The 21,423-nt window shown below is 42.0% G+C and overlaps 1 protein-coding gene across 1 annotated transcript; it reads left to right on the top strand.

Moving 5' to 3' along the window:
• The first annotated feature begins 497 nt into the window (after positions 1-497).
• On the top strand, positions 498-21,423 carry cpne4b (copine IVb). The gene is made up of 16 exons (XM_023412175.2): positions 498-859; positions 4,903-5,093; positions 7,745-7,924; positions 10,489-10,560; positions 10,824-10,898; positions 11,529-11,612; positions 11,720-11,809; positions 13,600-13,698; positions 14,362-14,448; positions 15,162-15,221; positions 15,368-15,501; positions 15,761-15,815; positions 16,043-16,094; positions 16,672-16,805; positions 17,209-17,445; positions 20,432-21,423. The coding sequence occupies exons 2-16, from the start codon at positions 4,923-4,925 to the stop codon at positions 20,561-20,563; spliced, it is 1,662 nt and encodes a 553-aa protein (XP_023267943.1). The 5' UTR covers positions 498-859; positions 4,903-4,922; the 3' UTR covers positions 20,564-21,423.

Raw genomic sequence — 21,423 nt, 5'->3', positions numbered from 1 at the left:
TTAGAACAGGTCTGACAAGATAATAAAATAACACAGTGTATAAAAGTAAATCAATCCAAAACGTAACACAGCCTTATTAAAAATATTGATTACAGTTTAATATATTAGTTTTGAGTATATTAGAAGGTAGTGGACGTTCAGCACACACAAACACACACACATAGCGTATTTCACTTAAGACAGACAGACAGAACAACTGTAACCCGTAGTACAAAACAGTTGGAAACTAATGTAAACAACATAGCAGTGGTGAAAGTGAAATGTTGTTTCATTGCTGTTTGGATCGTCTGAAATTCGTCTGAACCGGTGAATCTGGTGGGCACAGTGTGAACGTTAAATTAACTGCCAAGTGGTCTCAGGTGTGCGGTCATCGCTTATTATAAAACCGCTGAAGCGCATCCCAGCCAATCAAAGCGGAGAAGCGGAAAATCAGTTTTATAAGCGCCAGTTCACCGTAACGACCACGAGATGGCGCAGACACACTGTGCTCCGAGGCCGATGGTCCCAGGGTACGATGCGCTCTCTGCGGCCCCCGATGGAGCCAGCGGATTACAAACTCCAGTTAAGTGGCGCACCGTCCTCCTCCTCCCCATCTTTCACTCAGAGTAAACCCAGGCGCACGGATCGCGCATCCTCACCGTTCCTTTGGGAATTAGAAATCAGCTCTGTTTGGCTGTCAGCACCAAACCGACCGAGCTCTGCAGTGTAGGGGGATTGAAAAAAAAAAAAAAAAAAAAACATAGACAAAGAGAGTGAGGAGAGGGAGATGGGTCCGGAGGCGGTTAGTTGTCCGTGATTGTCAAGTGAACGGCGGTGAAGTTCCTCGGCTCCGCTCGGATCTTTTCTCCAGGTCGTTGAGGTGAGTTTTCTCTCTGCAGGAGATAGGAGCAGCCCGGATGGTGCATGTCTTACCCGGCGCAGGGCTATTCCAAATTTCTTCTATAGTGTCTTATAAATGATGTATGTATGATGGCATCAGATGTTTATAGCCTCATACAGATTAAGCTGTAAGCAAATCAGCTTCATATTTATTGTTTAACAGCTTGTATTAGTAACTGGGTGTATTAACTATTCTGTAGAAGAAAACAGACCACAAAAACGTTTTATTGCCAGGCAACAAAATGTTATTTTACAGTAATCCACAGGGATTTGAGAGATTCTTGATTTGAGAAAATACTGGAAGACACCAAGTGGGCTTCTTTTAGAAATCCTCTGCTTTAATTCTATTCTGCTGGAGTGCTATAAAACAAGATAAGCTGTATGAGAGGAGGAGATCCACTTCATTCTCTGTCCCTCTCTCTTTCCCTCTCTGCCCTCTGCTTCATTCACTCACACTTGCCTGCCTTTCCCCAGTTCTTTCTTTCACTCCATCCCTCTAATCCCCTCTCTCACAACCTCCGTCCCCTTCACTCTCTCTGGTTCTCCCTTTCTGTCAGCTTTAATAACACTGTGAGCTCGCAACACCAGACTGCTTCACTTCTGATACTCCTCTCTGTCTTTTATCAAACCCAGCCGCCTTTTATCTTTCTGCTCTTCTAGCTGAGCATATTGCTATCACCTGTCATGATTAATATTCTACATAGGGTTGCATAATATGCCACATAGTTCTTCAGGTTATGGTGCCTGTGCTGTGGCTGGATGGCAATGTTACTCCTTTTTGTCCAACAATCAATATGTGACCGAGCAATTACAGTGTACTTGAGTGTCATGGACCTTCCTGTGGCTGAATCATTAATGTCACATCTGTCACAGTCACTCTATACAAGTGTACATGTGAAGGTGAAGGGACACACACACACACACACACACACACACACACACACACACAGTCAAGGATCATGGCCATCGAGCTCTGAGCCTTGATTGATTGTCACAGTGTGGAGAATAACAGCTGACAGCGAGGAGCCTTGAAATGATTTTTGAGATGTCTTACACCGCCCGCCAATCAATCCTTGCTATTTTGGGCATTATTTTGATTTACATACAAATTTCAGAGCACGCAGGCCACTTTGTTACAAAGCATTCAGCCACCCATCCTGCAATTTGCACTCTTCTGTTTGTGATGGTTGCTCCTATCAACAGTAACGCAGGGAAACACTGCAGCTTTCATATGTCTTGTCAAATGTTTGAAACGTACCTGGCTGTTCTATAAGTTTATATATTTGTACAGATCAGGGACCCTAACACTTAAACCCTCGTCACAATGCATTTGACTGGTATCACAGTAGATGAGTATCAAAATAAACCAGTTGTCAACTTTGGCAAGAAAAAAAAAACACTCTTTGGGACTTTAAACAGCGAAAAGCTATTGCAAGATCCTGTTACTAAGTGTGATGTGAAAATTCATTGTCACCTCTGGCAATGTGCAACACATGTGACAGCTGATGCTTTGCACTGTAAAGGCGGATTCTGCACATAGCTTTTATACAGTAGCTCTGGATGTAGAAATCTCCCAAAGCCTCCATCACTATCAGTGTCATCTGCCGTCAAGCGGAACAGACAGGCATCTGCTGCTTCCTGAGCACACTCTCACACACACACACACACGCACGAAGACATGCAGTAATGTACCACCATGCACGGGGACACATAGGGAAACACTACTAATTACGCACCACCCACACACAGGTCTGTTGTATGTCACACACCTGCCCTGTGGCTCTGTCCGCATCCATTTGTCCGTGTACAGGCCATTCAGTGTGGTTAGCTAAAAATAATCACCACCAGCAACACACACATGAAACATGAATTATGGAAGACGGACAGAGAGAGAGAGAGTGAGAGAGAGAGAGAGAGAGAGAGAGAGAGAGAGAGACGGAGAGAGAGAGAGGGAAAGAGAGGCATTCAGGTCAGAGTCAGACCCAGTTCCAAGAGCTTCACTCCCTAAGGACGATACTACTAGACCGCTGCATTAATATTCAGTTCGTACCATTCTAGCACATCAGACCTGCTGTTATCCTTTAGTTTGGACTAACTGGACCTGCGGCTACCCAAAGTTTCAGCCCATCACTTCATGTACATTGTGGGTTTTCGAAAATGGACCCATGTATTTTGAGTTTAATTATAGATGTAATGCAGTGTTCTCAATTAAATAGTAATACATTTACATTCGGCTTAAGTGAGTGTGAACTTGATTCAGCTGTAGAAATTGTAGCCTTTGATTAAAGAGCACGCGTTGGGAAGATATTGCTATTACTGAATGTACTACTGTAGTGTAACAGTTATATGTTACATTCACCGAATAATTTGATGTTTAGGGAAATAAACCTGTTCATGGTCTTACTGAGAGGTACATGAGGGGGTAGATACCACTCTCATACTGTCTATTAATTATGAAGCTACAGCGAGGAGATGGTAACCTGGCTATGCCCACAGGTATAAAAAATCTGCCTGTCAACACCTCTAAAGTTCACTAAGTAACACACTGTTGTTTTTACACCTATGTTTCATTTAACACATGAGAAATAACTGTTAATTTGGGCTTTAAAGGTGCTAGTAAGCAGATTTTGTTAGCTCTGGACAGAGCCCCTAATTGCAAAGCTAAGCTAATTGTTTGCTGTAGCCTCACATTTAACAGAAAAAAAGTGAGAGTGGTATTAATCCTCTGATCTCACTCTTGGCAAGGACGCAAATAAGTGCATTTTTGCAGTATTTCACATTATTCCTTTATAAGCCCTGCACACCATGCAGGTGTTTTCAGTAGTCCTGGATAATTAGAGTTCTTTTTAAGGTTGGAGGTGGGTGGTTACATACCTGGAATTACATGAGGTGACAAGAGCCAATATGCTATTAAGAACTATAAATGTATAAGCTGTTGCACTCAAACAGGTGCAACAAGAATAAAAGGAGAGTGAGGAAGCCGTCAATCAAGCTGAGTCTGTACATGCCCACACAGTCCAGAGAGGAGGTCTTATTAAGCAGAATAATTGAAAACACCTACATACAGAATGTGGGTGGCTGATGGACGTGTAGGGTCCTTAATATCAAGAGACTTGTCACCTATTAAGTATTATTGCTATGTCTACATCATGTTGACTATTAAATACTACAATATGTACAAACACTCCTATGAGATGTGTACAACCAGCACATTTCCTCGCTTTTAAGCTGACCTGTGATGAAGTGAAGAATTTCCTCGACTTTAGTCAGAGTTGGAATAAAAGAACAGTCACCTTGAACAAGTGAAAAACAGCAAATATTTTAATAGGTAATTTCCTTGCAAATTTTACTGTAAAGTTCTTATCATGGGGGGGGGGAAAAACTACTTTGTCGCAGTGATTTGATGCTTGACAGTATTCTATTTAGGGGCTATGAACACTATACACTCTGTGGAAACCTGAGGAGAAACCTGCCGATTTGTTGGTTACTCAGCAGACTTCACTCTATGTGTGTGTGTGTGTGTGTGTGTGTGTGTCTATCTGTCTTTATGTCTGTCTGTGTGTTAGTATGTGCATGTTTGTGATAATGTGTATAGAGTATATTTACCTAAATCCAAATTCATGAACAAGTGTAAGTGCATAATTGTGACGATTTATACTGATACTGTACAGCATGTGTACATTTGTGTGTATTTAGGGACCTTGTCTGATATTCAGTAGAGTCCTGACCTTGAACAGTTTTATTGCTGTCTGCTTAGTCAGGGCCACTGCATCTGCTCATGTCAAAGCAAAGAACAGTTCAAATTAACTGCAGAGCATGGTTTTTTTAATCTATCTACCTATCTATCCATCTATCTATCTATCTATCTATCTATCTATCTATCTATCTATCTATCTATCTATCTATCTATCTATCTATCTATCTATCTATCTATCTATCTATCTATCTATATACATATATCTACATCTGCCTCACAGTCTACAAACTAAGCCCATCTTTTCTTCTGTCTCCCTCTCCTTTCAGTGTGTGATTGTGTGTTCAGCATGAGTAACATCTACGAGTCTGCAGAGGCCACGCTGGGCTTCATCAGCTCCCCGTGCCTGACCAAAGTGGAGCTGAGAGTGGCCTGCCGGGGGATCTCGGATCGCGACGCCCTCTCCAAACCCGACCCTTGCGTGGTGCTGAAGATGCAGTCGCACGGGCAGTGGTTTGAGGTACAGTAATGGGATGGGATGAGAACGGGGAGCGGTGCGGCATGTAAAATGTGTGTCTGCAGTTCAGAAACACCCTTTTATAAGCAGAAGATGAAGGTGTAACGGCAGCATCAGTGAGGGGAGTCGTTGCTCTGAAGTGTCCTTGCCTACAACACTCATTCAACCTTTGAAAGACATTCTGAATGAGAGCTCCAGCTGCTAATATGTGTATGCTTTTTAAAGGCTTTGCTTTTCTGCTGTGGGAGTCTTATCCATTGGCAACAGTCCCTCTGGTGCTTTAACGGTGTCACTTTTATAGCCTATAAAGTGGTCTTTTATTAAAATCACAATTTACATTTCAATACTCTTGAGCTCTTGGATCAATACAAGTCCAACAAATGTATCAGCTGATGAAAGTTCTTGCCACCATACTACAAAGTCTTCAAGGTGACAGCATTGTAGCTATGCAACATTATTTCCATATGCTACGCCATTTGTCCATGAACTATTGTATCAGTCATATAGAAATTTTTCTTCACCTGCTTTTAAGCTTCTGGTGCAGATGATTCCTGATGAATTCCTCTGCAGGCGACTCTTTCGAAATTGTTCAAGCCCATCATTGAATTCATGTCTGACTAAATTATTATGTCTAATCAAGGACCCGAGCAATCATGCAGAGCTGTGATTGTGACGCTAACCTTCTCACACTAAATTGCGGGTTATGTGTTGTTCTTATAAATTATGGATGCTAATAGTCATGGAAGACAACAGAAGTCATAACTTTAGTCGACTGGCGTACACATTGTATTTCTCTATCCAAAATGCTTTTGTCACCTTGAAATGGAAAGTGTGCCGGTATTGTTTCTCTATTTATTTCAGCTTCCCAGCAAAACATGTCTGCCCCAGTCATTTAAATATTGAAAATAATGAGGGCTACGAGCTACTTTCACCGAAATCGTTGACGTTTTTACTGTACACAATAAAAGGTCTCAAATACATGGAGACAGTTCTTACTAGAATAGAGTATTTAGCACTTGAAAATGGACAATAAAGGGAAAATGGGTGATGCTGTCTACTACTTAGGGTTCCACTTCCTTTTCTTTTTACTTCCAAGACCCAGCTGCTTTTTCAGTGACTTTACGAAGAACCTCCTATTTTCGAAACAGCTTATTCCCATTCAAGCCTCGCCGGTGGCAGTAACACATGAACTTTACCCGAACACAGCGTGAGAGAAGCGATAAATCTAGAGGAGTTTAAGGAAGAAATTGTATCTGCCTTTATTTCTCTTTCCCCTCTCTGTGGGAAAGACACACATATGCTGAGTGCATTCTGCCTTCCTTTTAAATATGTAGCTACACACCCACACATTCCATACACATCCTCACACGTTCAGTGCTACTGTGACCCACTATTACAGTCGTGCAAACACGTATGTGGATTCACACGTGTCACTCGTTTACACACACTGTCACAGACACAAAGGATAAACTACACAACACACACATTTTGTTTCCACAGGGGCTCAAGATCGTGTTCTCAGAGAGTCGTATTCTGTCTTTGGAGACTTCACAAAAAAGCTACTTTGTACAGCGTACTGGTGTGTGTGTGTGTGTGTGTGTGTGTGTGTGTGTGTGTGCGTGTGTATGTGAGAGAGAGAGAGAGAGAGAGAGAGAGAGAGAGAGACAATTTGTGTGTATGTGTTATGATAAGCCCCTTTGTGGGAGTGTGGGAATAGACAAATGTTATCACTGCCCATCAGATTTAGAGTCTCTTAATTGGATAATTTTTTGAGTGTGTGTGCATGTTTGTGTGTTTATGTGTTCACGATCCTTTTTGCTTTGATGAGATGCCAGACTATTGAAGCAAGTGTCAGAAAAAGGCCAAATCTGTGAGTGTTTCGGTGTACGTCAGGTCTGCTGTCGTGCCATTCACTTTTGTCTCCGTATATGTGTGTGTGTGTGTGTGTGTGTGTGTGTGTGTGTGTGCGTGTGTGTGCCAAAGGGTTATCAACAATAAAAGGGACCCAGTCGTTGCTGCTAGAGTTGGATAGGTTTTGTTGGCAGTGCAGAGACGGATTCTGTTTCTTTCTATTCCTTTTTGTGTCAGGATGTTAGAGAAGAGAAAATGTGAGATCAATGTTACAACTATAGTCGCCGCTGTTTAATCAAACAGCCTGTGTGATTTTTAGCCATCAAGAAAAATCCATAATACCAGTTTTCTAGTTGATAAGTGTAAAAAATATGGTAATGGCTATTTGTGATAATTGCTGCATAGCTGCAAAGTCTGCTGAGCTTCCAAATCAATGCACAGCAGCAGTGTGTTGGATGTCAAGTGAAATCTTTATTCTTCAGTTCACTTTCAGAAAGACCATAAAAACTCAATTTGAAGTGAAACTGCCAAGATTACATAGCACCAAAAGCAGGGTTTTATTATTTTTTTTACTTACCAACTTTTTTTTAAATTTAGTCCTCTGCGTTCTTGTTATGGAAAAACTTCCTCCTGGGATGCATGTAATAAACCCTCTGACGGACTGCGGTGGGATCTACAGTAAATCCAAGGCAAACATTTCATAACATTAGTATCTTCATTTGCCAGAAGGTTAACCTGGAGCTGTTGGTGTGTGTCCATGCACATCTGCCTTTGCGTGTGTGTATGCACATGCATGTTTGCAGGTGGACCGTACAGAGGTGATCCGCAGCAGCAGCAGCCCCATGTTCTCCAAGATCTTCCTGGTGGATTACTACTTTGAGGAGGTCCAGAGGCTGCGCTTTGAACTTCACGACATCAGCTCTGGCAACAATGGCCTGCGTGATGCTGACTTCCTGGGATCCATGGAGTGCACCTTAGGACAGGTCAGTGCTTTTTCTGACTGGTCAGTGAATTGCAGTCTTTTGTGTAGTCATTCACTGTAATCAATTACATGTTACAATTTTTGCTATTAAAGTCTCCCTCCACTGTATACTATTCTGTAAAACAGAAATCTTGTAGAAGTCAGGATTATATAGTTGATTATGAAACAGCATGTTAGGTAGGTCACTGCAAGAGCTAAGTGGTGCATGTTAGTTTCAGTACATATATGGTGCGCATGTGAACATACTGTATGTGAGAGTGAGTTCACCATAGGAGCCAGAAGTGCGTATGATGTGAGCATACTTCTACAGGTGAATGCATGACAGGAGTGCTTTTATGTGTCATCAGTGAGTGTTCCTGCAAACAGAAACAGTATATCCCATACAGTGGGTGTTATGTTAACCAGTGTACAGCATGCTCAGACCTTTGCATGCATGAATGCAGCCTCCACACTTTGAGCGTAAGAATTACACTCTGAGGTGTATAATCTTTTCTTAAGGTCACAAACCTTTTTGAGATATAGGTAAACTGTACTTTAATTCAACTTAAAGATTAAAGAGACCAACTTTAACTGTGGTTGGAATCTTAATGTGATCTTTTCACTCAAGGTCGGCTGCTGTCACTATCTGCATTTACAATGTGTGTCTATGTCCTTGAGTCCTTATTTACATGTAGGCCTGAGGGTGCATTACACTGTGTTTTCAAAGCGTTTATATGTGCATATGCTAATACATATGGCCTTGTTACTCACTTAATGGTGTTGCCGCCCCTTCTTAATGATGTAGTCGTAATCAATATTTAAAGATTCGCTTTATTTACACTCCTCACTTAATTTGCAATAGCCTTTAAAATGAAAATTGGAATTGCAGTGGTACTCATTAACAAGTTGAGTAAACGGATTCCAGGGAATTACCATCTAATGTCAAATTGAATGGAAGGAAATCTGGTGCCATAGCTTTAAGGCTTTAAGTCTGCCATGGAAGAGAATGAAAATGTTTGTTTCCACTAGAATCCACTTCTCATTGTCAGAGACACTATCAGCAACATAAAGCCGGTGGATTTACAATAGTTGGTCGAACTGAGATAATTGACATGGAAGAGGAGGATTTCGAAGGTGAGAGTCAGAGAGGTTTACTGAAATGGGATAACATGCTGCCAATGTTTAGTCTGGGTGTGAACAACAACAACACTCTGGGTTCTGCTGTCAATCCAGGGCTTTGTTAAGGAAAAAGAGAGCACTATGTCGGTACAATATGAAAGCAGAGGAGTGTATGAAGATTTCAGAAAGTGATAGTAACAGATCTGTTAATAGAAAGCAGTTTAGTGAAATTTGAGACAGACAGCAGAACATTTTGTGCAGAGGTGAAGTGTTATTTACTGCCATTTTTTGCATTACTGTGTTGAAGTGGGATGGAGGATGTGGGGATCATCACAGACAGCATGCATATACAGTACATGCACATAAACTATACTGAAAGTTACTGTAAACAGTATTTTCTACTACTTGGATGTGAATTATGCCCCGACTCTGCAGTTCTTCTCGGCTCTCTACAACGTTTTAGCATCTTTCAGCTCTAGTTCTTGATTTTCCTTCCTGCAGCTTCACTGTTTTGGTGCAATCTCACTGCTCTTATCAGCATTTCACTTGGCTAGCTGCAGGCAGTTGTTTCCAAAATGAAAGAGAATCAAAAGGAGAGTAGATACAGGATTTACATTTGCCAGGTGGATACAAACACGATTGGCTGGATGTCAAGATGTGACCAATTTGTGTTCACAGTTTGCTTCTATTGCCCCCTAGTGGCCCAAAAAATCTGTTATTGCAGGTTTAAATACAGTCGTAACAACAGGTCCTCTGTTCTCTTTGCAATTATATTTAAATCTTCCAAAACCAATTGTCTTATCAAAACAGAACACAAAAAACACGCCTGTACTATTTGATCAGATACAAGCTTTCAGTCATTCATTTTCTTCACACAAAATAAAATACACTACTAGCTTTTTGAAAGAAGTGTGTAGCCCCGATGCAATGCATCTGTGTATCACTTTTGCTCTTTAGATGTTAACAACGATTCAAATATGTGCCTATCATTCAAAAGTGTCGCTAGTACTAGTGTTCCCACTGAGAAACACCTCAGTCTGCAGCTTCCAGATGCTTTTATCCCATATTTTATTTTCTTTTGCTTTGTCTGTCTGTGTGGTTGACTCCCAGTGAATCTCACCAGCCTCCCCCTGTAAATGTTTGCAGTCACTCATAGCACATATAACCCTTTTATAGCACCTGGCCAGCACAAAATTGTTAGTGGTTCAGAGAGTACCAGATTTCTCTGGAGTTGGCAGATCAACCCAGGAATACAGCACCAGAGAAAATTACATTTGTCAGATAGCGAGCAAGGCGACTTCACCGCACTGCTCTATGACCACTGGACGTATAAGTAAGTCGCATGCTAACATTAACAAGTGCAAGGTAACACCAGGGTTGACACTAACAGGGCAAACTGTCCTTCTGAGTGGAAACACTTGAATATGCTAGCTGATGTTGTGGAGTCTGTGTTTCCGTTTGTTCCAGATCGTCTCACAGAGGAAACTGACCAAAGCTCTACTCAAACAGGGAAACACTGCTGGAAAGTCCTCCATAACGGTATGACACTGTTTCTGAAGTCAGCCCAACAGCGACACACACACACACACGCACGCATACACAAACAGTCATGCGTCTGCGTGCAAATCACACACACACCACCTCTTGCACTTAGACACTCCTGAAGATAATTAATTTGATGATGTTGCCTGTTCAATCTGTTCTGTTCCTCATTTCCATCTCATTTTCTGACACCTCCCTCTTCTCTCTCTCTCTCTCTGCCTCCCCCTCTTCATCGCTACTTTCTCCCCCATTCTGTACAGGTGACAGCAGAGGAGCTGTCTGGTAATGACGATTACGTTGAACTCTCCTTCAGTGCTCGTAAGCTAGACGACAAGGTTTGTGCGACTGTGTGTGTGCTTTAAAACACATTGAAAATGCGTGTGTGTGTGGGGGGGGGGTTCAGATATGAGAGGAATTAATATTTAGAGATATGAAATTGTGTGTGTGCTGTCAGGCATGTGTGTGTAAGTATGTGGGTGGGGTGGGGGCTGGGTGGGCTGTGGGATTTGGTGATGAAGCAACTCACATTCAATACACAGAAGTACAACCCGGCATTAGAGGAGGCCTCCTGAGATAGGTGGGCACCCCCTCTCCCAATGGCCCACTCCTATCTCACCCACCCCGCCACACACACACACACACACACACACACACACACACACACACACACACACACACACAGATAACTATATTAATTTTCAGCTTCCAAACACGCATGCACGCACGCACAGCCACGGCCACGGATGACTAATCCAAACAAGTTGTGCCTTAGGGGAAAGATGGAAGAAAGCAAGGAAGGGCTGGATAAATTGGAGAAGACAGGAAGGGGATGGGTGGAAGAAACAAGGAAGAAAGGGAGAAAAAAAAGGGGGTGTGAAATGATGATTCTGTTAGTGTATGAATGATTTATGGTGATCAAAGGCAGCGCTGAGGCAATGCCTTACATGCGTGTTTTCCCTCTGAAGGATTTCTTCAGCAAGTCAGACCCCTTTCTGGAGATTTTTAGGCTAAATGATGACGGGACCGAGTCGCTTGTGCACAGAACTGAGGTAATTACAAGCACACACGAGTAAACGTTTATATGCGGTTGACTACTTCAGATCTGTGATTAATCATGTCTGTCATGTTCTTGTCTGTGTGTACTGCATATGCGCAGACGGTCATGAACAACCTGAGCCCAGTTTGGAAATCCTTCAAAGTTTCCTTGAACACGCTCTGCAGTGGTGACCATGATAGGGAGCTAAAGGTGAGTCTGGAGCTGTAACTAGTGATAGCAGGTCATGATAAGGGCAACGACATTGTATTTAACCTGAAGACTAATTTGCTGCATTTTCAGTGTAGCAAAACCTTGGCCGAGGCTTGCTTCATTATTTAAGTTCCCCAAATGAGACTCAAGGCACGTTTAGAGGGCCGAGGCCAAATAGAGCCGAAGGCCTGCAGGTGTTCTTTTGCTAAATGTTTTGCTTTTTGTGCAGCATACAAATGATGGAATTTGTAAAACATAAGCATTGTCTGAGTACCACATACCCAGAGGTATATATAACCGAACCAAACAACGTGAGCAGCCTCAATCATCTCCTACTATTTTCATCTCTGAGCCAGGAGCCGAGTTCAGGTCAGGTGCTGCCTTTCCTTAAAGAGCCAGACGGGTGTGAAAGAGCTCAGCGGTCGTCCTAAACTATCACCTTTTCTCGCCAGAATAGAGCTCCATGTGTGTGTGTGTGCATATGTGCGAAAGTGGTGGCTGCACATCAGCTGCGAACAGTTATTCTTCCCATGAATAAACATGAGCTTGTTCATTAAATATTCAGAGGCGTCTTAACTCTGCATGGCTCCTGACAGCAGGAGAAAGGGCTCACACGTTCACACACACATACACACACGCACACATACATACATACACGCTATCGGCTATGGTTTCCAGGGCTACCTGTTTGAAGCATCAGAGCTATAGTGAGAAATGGCAGGGCAGAGATTTCTATTCAGACCAGTACTTGCTTTTCACCAGGCTCTTAACTGACCAATGCATAAATGCATAAACCCTCCTCTGCAGTGTCTGGCTGTCTCTCCCTTTGTATTTCTCCTTATGCGTTTCTCCATCTCTCTACTTTTCTCACACTGTCCCTCCGTTGGTCTCTCTCCTTCTCCATCCAACTGTTAGTATTCAGTGACTGGAACGGTGGCTCTTCATTTTTTCATTACGCTTTCGCACAGCTCTCAGTAACTTCAAGTGGAAGCAAGGCTGCAAAGGCGAGCGTTCACTCCCTCACCCACAGAAATTACTGTCAAAAACACAGACACGCGTACTATCCACAAATGATCACACACACACACACACACACACACACACACACAGACAAAAATAGCATACACTCTTTAGATGCAGGCACTTTAAGTGGGAGATAGGAAATAAGGGGATTACTGCTGGTCATTGTTTTTAATCAAGTGTTGTTGAATTGTTTCTGATCACCAGTTGTTGAGGTGACCTCAGACGAGAAGGACACACACCTCGACAGCAAAATGACTCATTGACCGCAATTAAATCCTTGTTAAAAGTAGAAGCATTTCTCTGTGTGTGTCTCTGTTGACCAACTTTATTGCACATTATCGATTGTACACACTCTGCAGGAAGGCCCAGATTCCAGCACCTTCTATCTCCTTTTGAAATTACAGGATTGTTTCTTTGTGATGTGCTGAGCCTTGGCCCGCTGACCCTTGCATTTCACCAGTGATTGAGGCCATTTATCTTGTCCAGTAGCTCCTTTGAGAGAAACAAACTATTACGCCTTAACACACACACATACACACACATAAAGCTGTCTCTTAAGCCGCGTCGCTCTCAGCATCCTCAGATTAATATTTCACCGCTCCATTGCCCCCCCACCAACACCGCCTTATCAATCATTCAGCATGGCATTTCCCTGCATGCTTGTGAGTCCATGTGTGTGTGTGTGTTTAGGTGACAGTGTTGCAGCTGCGCTCTTACTGAATGAATGTGCGTGCTTGTCTGTGTGTGTCTCTTTGTGTCTGTTCCAGTGCACGGTTTGGGACTGGGACTCTAATGGGAAGCATGACTTTATTGGGGAGTTTCAGACCACGTTTAAGGAGATGAGGGCAGAGCAGGAGGGAAAACAGGTAAGCACATAAACACACAAACTCGTGTACATATTCAAACCTATATGGACCAAAAGTACACCGCACACGGACTCCTCACCACAAATTTTTTTGGACAGGAAATGATGTTGGAAAAATAGTTACATACAACAAAACCTCAATCCAAACTACAGTCAGTCACAAAGAGAGGTACGACAGACACAAAACAAAGGAACGTTTTCACTTTGTGACGTGACAAAAAGCACGAGCAACAAGTTCACACACACAGCATGCATCAAATTCTTCCTTTAAAATACACTGACATACATGTATGTTATGGTCAAGGCTATCAACAAGAAGCTATACATCAAATACACTTTATGTACCAATAAATGTTTTATTTCACATTTCATGTTTCCAATATTTCGTGTTGAGATCCCTTGGTGTCTACGTTTGAAGGCTAAAGGTAAAATGCCTCCAGGTTTCCTGGCTGCAAAAGCAGCTTCTCTGTCAGACTAGTCCGTATTTTTAAAGCTTTTAAAGCCATCCATATTGGAAAAAAGTTGGTGGTTTGGAATCAGTGCGCAGGCGTTGCTCTGCACCTTCGTGAAATGTATGCGTAATTACGCTCCTTTCATACTCCCACCGCACACACAGTTGCACCACTAACATCAGCATAATTTGCTGTGTGTTGTGTTTACCTAGATTCAGTGGGAATGCATCAACCCTAAATACCAGATGAAGAAGAAGAATTACAGAAACTCCGGTGTTGTCATGCTCAACCACTGTAAGGTGAAGTGAACATCAGTCTCATATCCTTCAATTTACTGCAGTCTATCCCTGCTTGTGTTTTCTGTAAAGTCTGTAATGAGTATTATCTGTACTAATTTATCTGTCGATTAATTATATTATAATAGTTGATTATTGTTTAGTCTGTAATGTGTCTGATAATAATGAAAAATGGCCATCACACATTTCCCATAACTGAGAGTGAGGTCTCCAGATTGCATGTTTTGTTCTGACTGACAGTCCAAAAAGATATTACATTTACAATCAAATAAACAGAGGCAAACAACAAACCCTGAAATCACTTCCATTTTTGCTACATAAATGATGATTAATAAGTTACCCAAATACTTCTTGATTCATTTTCTAATCAATTAATAATAGGAATATTTCAGCAAGTAATTTTGAGCATCGGAAGGAGTTTTGTCCCTTCTACCTAATAAAACGTCCTGCTGAACACCATGTATAGAGATATATGTAAAATTCTGTGTGTAAATGGGCGTGTAAGTATATGTGGTGATATACAGAATTTAAGGGCACAAATGCATATGTGCATATATGACTGTGTCTTCGTTGTGTGTGCTGTGCATCTGTATGTTTTCCCACATTTGCAAGCTGTGGCAACAAATTCCTCCCTTTGACAATAAAGACTATCTTATCTTTCCATACCCTGTGAATTTTTTATGATGTGGCCTAAATTTCAATATTTCTCCTGACAGATCATCAAAATGTATTCCTTCCTGGATTACATCATGGGAGGCTGCCAAATTCAGTTCACGGTAAGTTTTGTCATAATTTTTCTCCTTAATATAATTTACAGCAGTATGTCGTTGTCTGTCCATACCCACTTCATGTTATGTGAGTGTATCTATATATATATATGTGTGTGTGTGTGTGTGTGTTTGTGTGTGTGTTTCTGTTCCAGGTGGCAATAGACTTCACAGCATCCAATGGGGATCCCAGAAACAGCTGCTCCCTCCACTACATCCACCCCTACCAGCCCAATGAGTACCTCAAAGCGCTTGTGGCTGTAGGGGAGATCTGCCAAGACTATGACAGGTAGACACTACTCCATCAATCATCATTTATCTAATGCTGACACGCTCACACACACACACACACACACACACACACACACACACACACACACACACAAAGAGGACCGAAACCTTTGATGAAATTCTGCATAAAAGGAGTTCTACGTGCTTATCATGTAAAGTGTTCCATAAATCGCAAAGCTTTTATCCATTATTTTTCCTTCCCCCTTTACCTTTACTCCATCTTTTTCAATGAATCACATGTTCCTCTCATCCTCCAGTGATAAAATGTTCCCAGCGTTTGGCTTTGGAGCTCTGATACCACCTGACTTCAAGGTAGGACATCTGGGATGTGTATATGTGCGTATTTGCAGTAGCAGAGGGAGCTGTGGCTAGTTTTCGATTTAGATTTCAGATCTCTTTTGGAGGCACAGTTTGCTTTTGATCAACATGAAAGGACGAATGCATCTGGCAACCTGCAAATTGGACTGAACATGTTGTGCTGAGTGTCTGGTTTGCTGTAGCAGTAAAAAGGTGCTGTGTTCTCTCTGCTCCACATGAAGGTTTCACACGATTTCGCTGTGAACTTTGATGAGGACAATCCTGAATGTGCCGGTGAGCGCCCACACACGCACACGCACGTACACACACAGACTTCTCGACTCACAGAAAAAACTTTCACACGCACATTCATACATCACAGGACCGAAACGGTCCTACAGTCCGCTCACATCTCTGCCTCACTGTCAGTCCCATATTTTTCCCTCTATCTCTCCCCACCCTCGTGTTTTCTTCCTCTCACACATACAAATACACTCAGTCATGCGCACACGCACACACAAATGCAGCCGGGAGATTTGTCGCTATGCTGCAGGAAGTATTTCAGGCTCTGAGATACAGAGAAAAACAACACTAATCTATATGTGTGAAATGGGCTTCTGCGCACTTCTCTCCACACAGTCGCGTTCCCGCCGCGAAGGTGTGTGCCTGTCGTCTCGTGTTTGTGTGGACAATAAGGGAAAGCTTTTAGAAAAATGCCCAGTCACCTTGGAGTGCAATCTGATTTATTTTAGCAGATACTTTTGCAAGCACAAGAACTTTGACTTGGTGAGGTCAGCGCAGTGTAATATACAGACAGACAGACAGGGAGACAAAAAAACAAGCAGCAAGTGAACCTGTATGTGTGTTGCAGGGATCCAAGGCGTGGTGGAGGCCTACCAGAATTGCCTGCCTAAGATCCAGCTGTACGGGCCCACCAACATCGCCCCAATCATCCAGAAAGTGGCCTCTTCTGCCTCCGAGGAGATGCACACCAAAGAGGCCATGGTGAGCGAGAGAATGAGAAAGATAACAAAAGAAGGTTGCTGTGAGTTTCGGTGTTTGCACTGACCCACAGGGTGACAAAGGAAAGAGAACAAGCAATGAAAAAACAAAAAGTGAGACATCAGAGGTGGTAAAAGTTGGAAAAAAGAAGAGCAAAAAGAGATGAATTGAAAAGAGTGGGGAAGTGATTGATATTAATTTAATTCCAGTCATAAATTTTAAAGCACAAATTCCTCTCTGCCTTAATACCTCCCGCTTCTCTCAGGCTCTGTAGTGGATTAGAGTGAGTTTTATTCAAATGAGTCTCTGACAAGAAGCCACTTTAAAACATAAAATTCAGCGAACATCTATTTGCCCCCCCTCCCCTTAAACCCACTAATTTCTGCCCTCCCGTCTCCAACACCAGGAATATTTCATCTTGCTGATCCTGACAGACGGCGTCATCACCGACATGGCGGACACACGGGAGGCCATCGTGCACGCCTCCCACCTGCCCATGTCCGTCATCATTGTCGGCGTGGGCAACGCGGACTTCACAGACATGCAGATATTGGACGGGGACGACGGGATCCTGCGCTCACCCAAGGGCGAGCCCGTTCTCCGCGACATCGTCCAGTTTGTCCCCTTCAAGGACTTCAAACACGTGGGTGGTAGTGGGGGAACAGGGGGGGTGGGGGGGTCGAGGGTAGAAGCCATGGATTTCAGGGAAAATCATAGAGCTTTGATGAATGCCTTCCAGGCAGAAAATGTGACTGAATCTCCAGGGAAGTCAGGAAACCAGACATGTACAAATGAGGGACTATATAAGAAAGCTGCAAAGTGGGTTTTAGAACACCTTTTTGCTCTAGATGCTATTTTTCAACTATTTCTGGACTTTATGTGGCTACTTCCTCACAGCCAGCATAACTACAGTGGATGCCAGACTGTTTATTTTAAAACTTTAGAGCTTTCTCAAGCTGAATAACAACATCAAAGAGCATGAGAAATGTTAGGAGTAATATATAAAGGTGAAAAGTTAAGAAACTTTCAGAAATTTCTCATCAGGACCGCAATGTAAAAAAAAAAGAAAAAAATCAGTGTAGGGGTACATATTGTTTTAAATATTTCAGTGCTGATGCCAACACAATACCTGAGGTTCTGTACTGTTACAAAACATTGCTCTGTATTTTTGTCTTAGTGGTGAGCAACTGAGGCCCAGGAGCCAAATCTGGCCCTCCAGCAAACAGTTTTGGCCCCATGACAAAAGCTGAAGTTTTCAGTTTCAGTTCATCAAAACTTTTACATGATTTTTCAAATCTACAAATCTGATGCAGATATCAGTGTAAACACAAGTCAAACATACAAACTACAGCTACTTATGTCTTAATCTGCAGCGAGGTGAACAGGGCAGCGTGCTGGAATTAGGTCTAATAAACGCAATAATAAATAGGTAAATATAATCCACTTAATTTAAAGTAAGACTATGTAACTGTTGAAAAAAGAAACAACACAAGCCTCCTCTTACACTTGAAGACAGAAATTCAGAAGTAACAAAATGCACGCTTGTTCAACACATTACAAACTCAGCAACCAGTTGTAGTCTGGTACTACCATTAGCTTATGTTAGGTTATATTAGCAAACTTTTGCTAGATATTGCTATGGTCAACTGACATTATTAGCTTAGCTTGCTGACTTTATTACTCTTCTCTACTTGTCTTTAGTCCCGTTATGTTGTAGCACTTTCTGTTATCCTGAAAGCCACATTTGCTGCTGTTTAGCAGTTCCAACACAGTTGTAATCAATTAACAGCGGCATTAAAAAAAGTTCCACTTCAACAGGGATTCTATATGTGTATGTTTGTGTGTGTGTATATGTATGTGTTGGGCGGGTGCTAAGAATTGCTGTGCGGGGTGTGGGGGTGTAATGAATGTGAGTGTGTGGGGGCGTAATGTGCTTGGCGTGCTCGTCAAAACACATCAGCTATCTGCACACTGCGCACGTGTGTGTCTCCGGTGGCATTCATTTTGCCTGGCTTTGACAGGGTCTGTTCGGCTGGGTCTGTTATGCTGAGTTTGGTCCATGACAGGTTGAGAAATCATCCAAGCTACACAGACAGAGAGAGTTGGGAAGACCTCAGCAAAATGTAGGAAGGAGCAGAAACAGATAGTATACCCAGAAGTACATAGATCAAGAGACCAGCAGAGATGAGAAGTGAAGAATAAATCTGGAGGGGTGGACGAGGGAGAAGTAAAGAGACAGCCCCAGTGGTGGTGGTGGTGGTGGTGTTGGAGGGAGGTCAACAGAAGACCGGAGCTAAAGACAAAAGGGAGCGAGGGAGTCTGTGACAGAGGTGGAGAGGTGATTTTCTGCTCTGTCGTTTCTTTTCAGAAGGGATTAGCAGGACGGAGCTGCTGTGTGACAGGCAGAGCGGGGGATAACAGGTAGATAGGAGCAGAGGAGAGAAAGCAGGAGGGAGGGTGGAAATGAGAGGAGGGGGCAGGAAGAGGAGGAGGTGGGGAGGGGGCTTGAGTGGGTGCACTTTGATGATGCATTGTCTAGGGGAATTATGTGAGATGGAGTATGACAGACTTGCAGACTTTAAGGATTCAGATGTGCGTGTGTGTGTGTGTGTGTGTGTAGTCCGGTAGCATATGTGTGTGCAGACAAGTGGCTGGCCTCAGCACGTGTGCATGATTATGTATGTGTGTTCATGTATGCATTGGAATAAGGGTTTTGGTTTTTTTTCAGTCCTGAGTCTCATCAACAGTTTGCAATAGTTATACAGTATATTCAATATTATGACATAAAACAGGAGAAAAGTCATAATGAAACATGTAGAATTATATGATGATTATACTTAAGATAGTAAATCAGTTTTACAAATGAATTGGCTAAATGTTTTATTCTATCAAAGGACTTGAGGTGTAATGAAGAATGTTCAGACTACGTAGTGAACTATTCATTTAAAACATACAGTAAAAACATAAAATGGTCAAATAAAGCAAAACAATAATTGTCCCAGTCTTAAACCCTTCAACAATTCCATTTCCATAACCCAAAAATAATCTATTAAAATCTGAATACAAAAAGCAAAGCTACAATGGTCTCAATTTTACAACATGCATTCTGGTGACGAATGGCTCTGATAATAATGTTGATGAAAGTCTTAATTCACTACTTTTCGTCATTGAGGATAGAGGTTTCCAACATAAACTGTCCACTGTTAAGATAATACACCTTTCCCATGAATATTTAGAAAGGGTTTCTTGAGTATTAACTCATTACAGACCTTTGTCACCACACCAAAACTGGAGTAGCAATTTGTCAAATAAAAAAAATCCATAGAGCAAAACACAACTGGATATATTAGATTAACTCATACAGCATAAACTGTACAAATGTATGCAGATTTTGTTGTGCACATATCTAGAAACTAAACTCTGGTACTAGAGGACAAAAAGGTGAAAGCAGGGATGTTTCGAGGTTGTCAAATGAGCTTGTCTGATCACATCAGTCTCACTGGTCTAGACCTGTGACAGCATCAGGCTCAACAGTAAATTCTGGCATCCTAGAATCACGCATGGCCGGTGAAGTGTGTGTGTTTGTGACCTCTCTCCTCCTCCTTCTCTGTCTATATCTGTATTTCCAGGCCTCCCCAGCTGCCCTGGCTAAGAGTGTTTTGGCAGAAGTCCCTAACCAGGTGGTGGATTACTACAACGCTAAAGGCATCAAACCGAAGTGTATGTCGGACTATGAGTCCACAAGAACCTTCAGCCCCTGACAATGGACTACATGCACACATACACTCAAATACACATGTATATATATCATATATATATATATATATATATATATATATATATATATACATTTATGTACTGTATAATACATATACACATGCAAAAGCACAAGCACACATACACATACAAACATGTACTCACAACCGTACCACATACTACATACAGTAGTCTAGCTCAGAGAATTAGCTCGTTCTGGTGAAACAATTTGAACTACTCCATTGATAATTATTGCATGCTTGGCCACAGTGGCATCACCTGGGAAATTATTACTATCTACTGTATATCTGAAAGATGTTTATAGAAATAAGAACAGTCCTCTGAACCAGCATGCAGAGTCAAACCATAGCCCACCCAAAGAAATGACATTCCTACCTTATTTAGATAACTAGCAAGTACATAGCACAAAAGATCTGTGAGTAGAAAAGTCAAAATATGTGATTGCATAGCCCGAAATGCTTAGAATTAGCATTGCAAATGTTATTTATGGGAATCGTAGCGTCCCTGTTAGTGTACTGCATAAATGCATGCATAATTCAGCTCCTGCTAATATCCAATCTCCAGTATCCGCTTGCTAGTTATAAAATAAAGTATCTCTGTCATTTGAGTGACATTCAAGGTTGTCTTGGGTGTTTTGGGTTCTTTTCTACAGATTTGTTTGAGATTTTGCTAAATGGAAATGAACAACTCAATAATTGTAATAATTTCTTAATAACCTTCTTACATTTTAAAGAGTTTTGGGAGGGTAGACAAGCGTGTGCGGTAGACACTCATCTGTGAGCTGAAAACTGTTTTTTTCTGTATTCTGCATGTTGATTATAATAAAGACACTATGGTTTTCTCA

This window comes from Seriola lalandi, unplaced genomic scaffold, assembly GCF_002814215.2.
Source record: "Seriola lalandi dorsalis isolate HSWRI2012SDOR001 ecotype SW California unplaced genomic scaffold, Sedor1 jcf7180002054476, whole genome shotgun sequence".
Classification (NCBI taxonomy): domain Eukaryota; kingdom Metazoa; phylum Chordata; class Actinopteri; order Carangiformes; family Carangidae; genus Seriola; species Seriola lalandi.
This window is presented reverse-complemented; position numbering and strand designations above follow the sequence as displayed.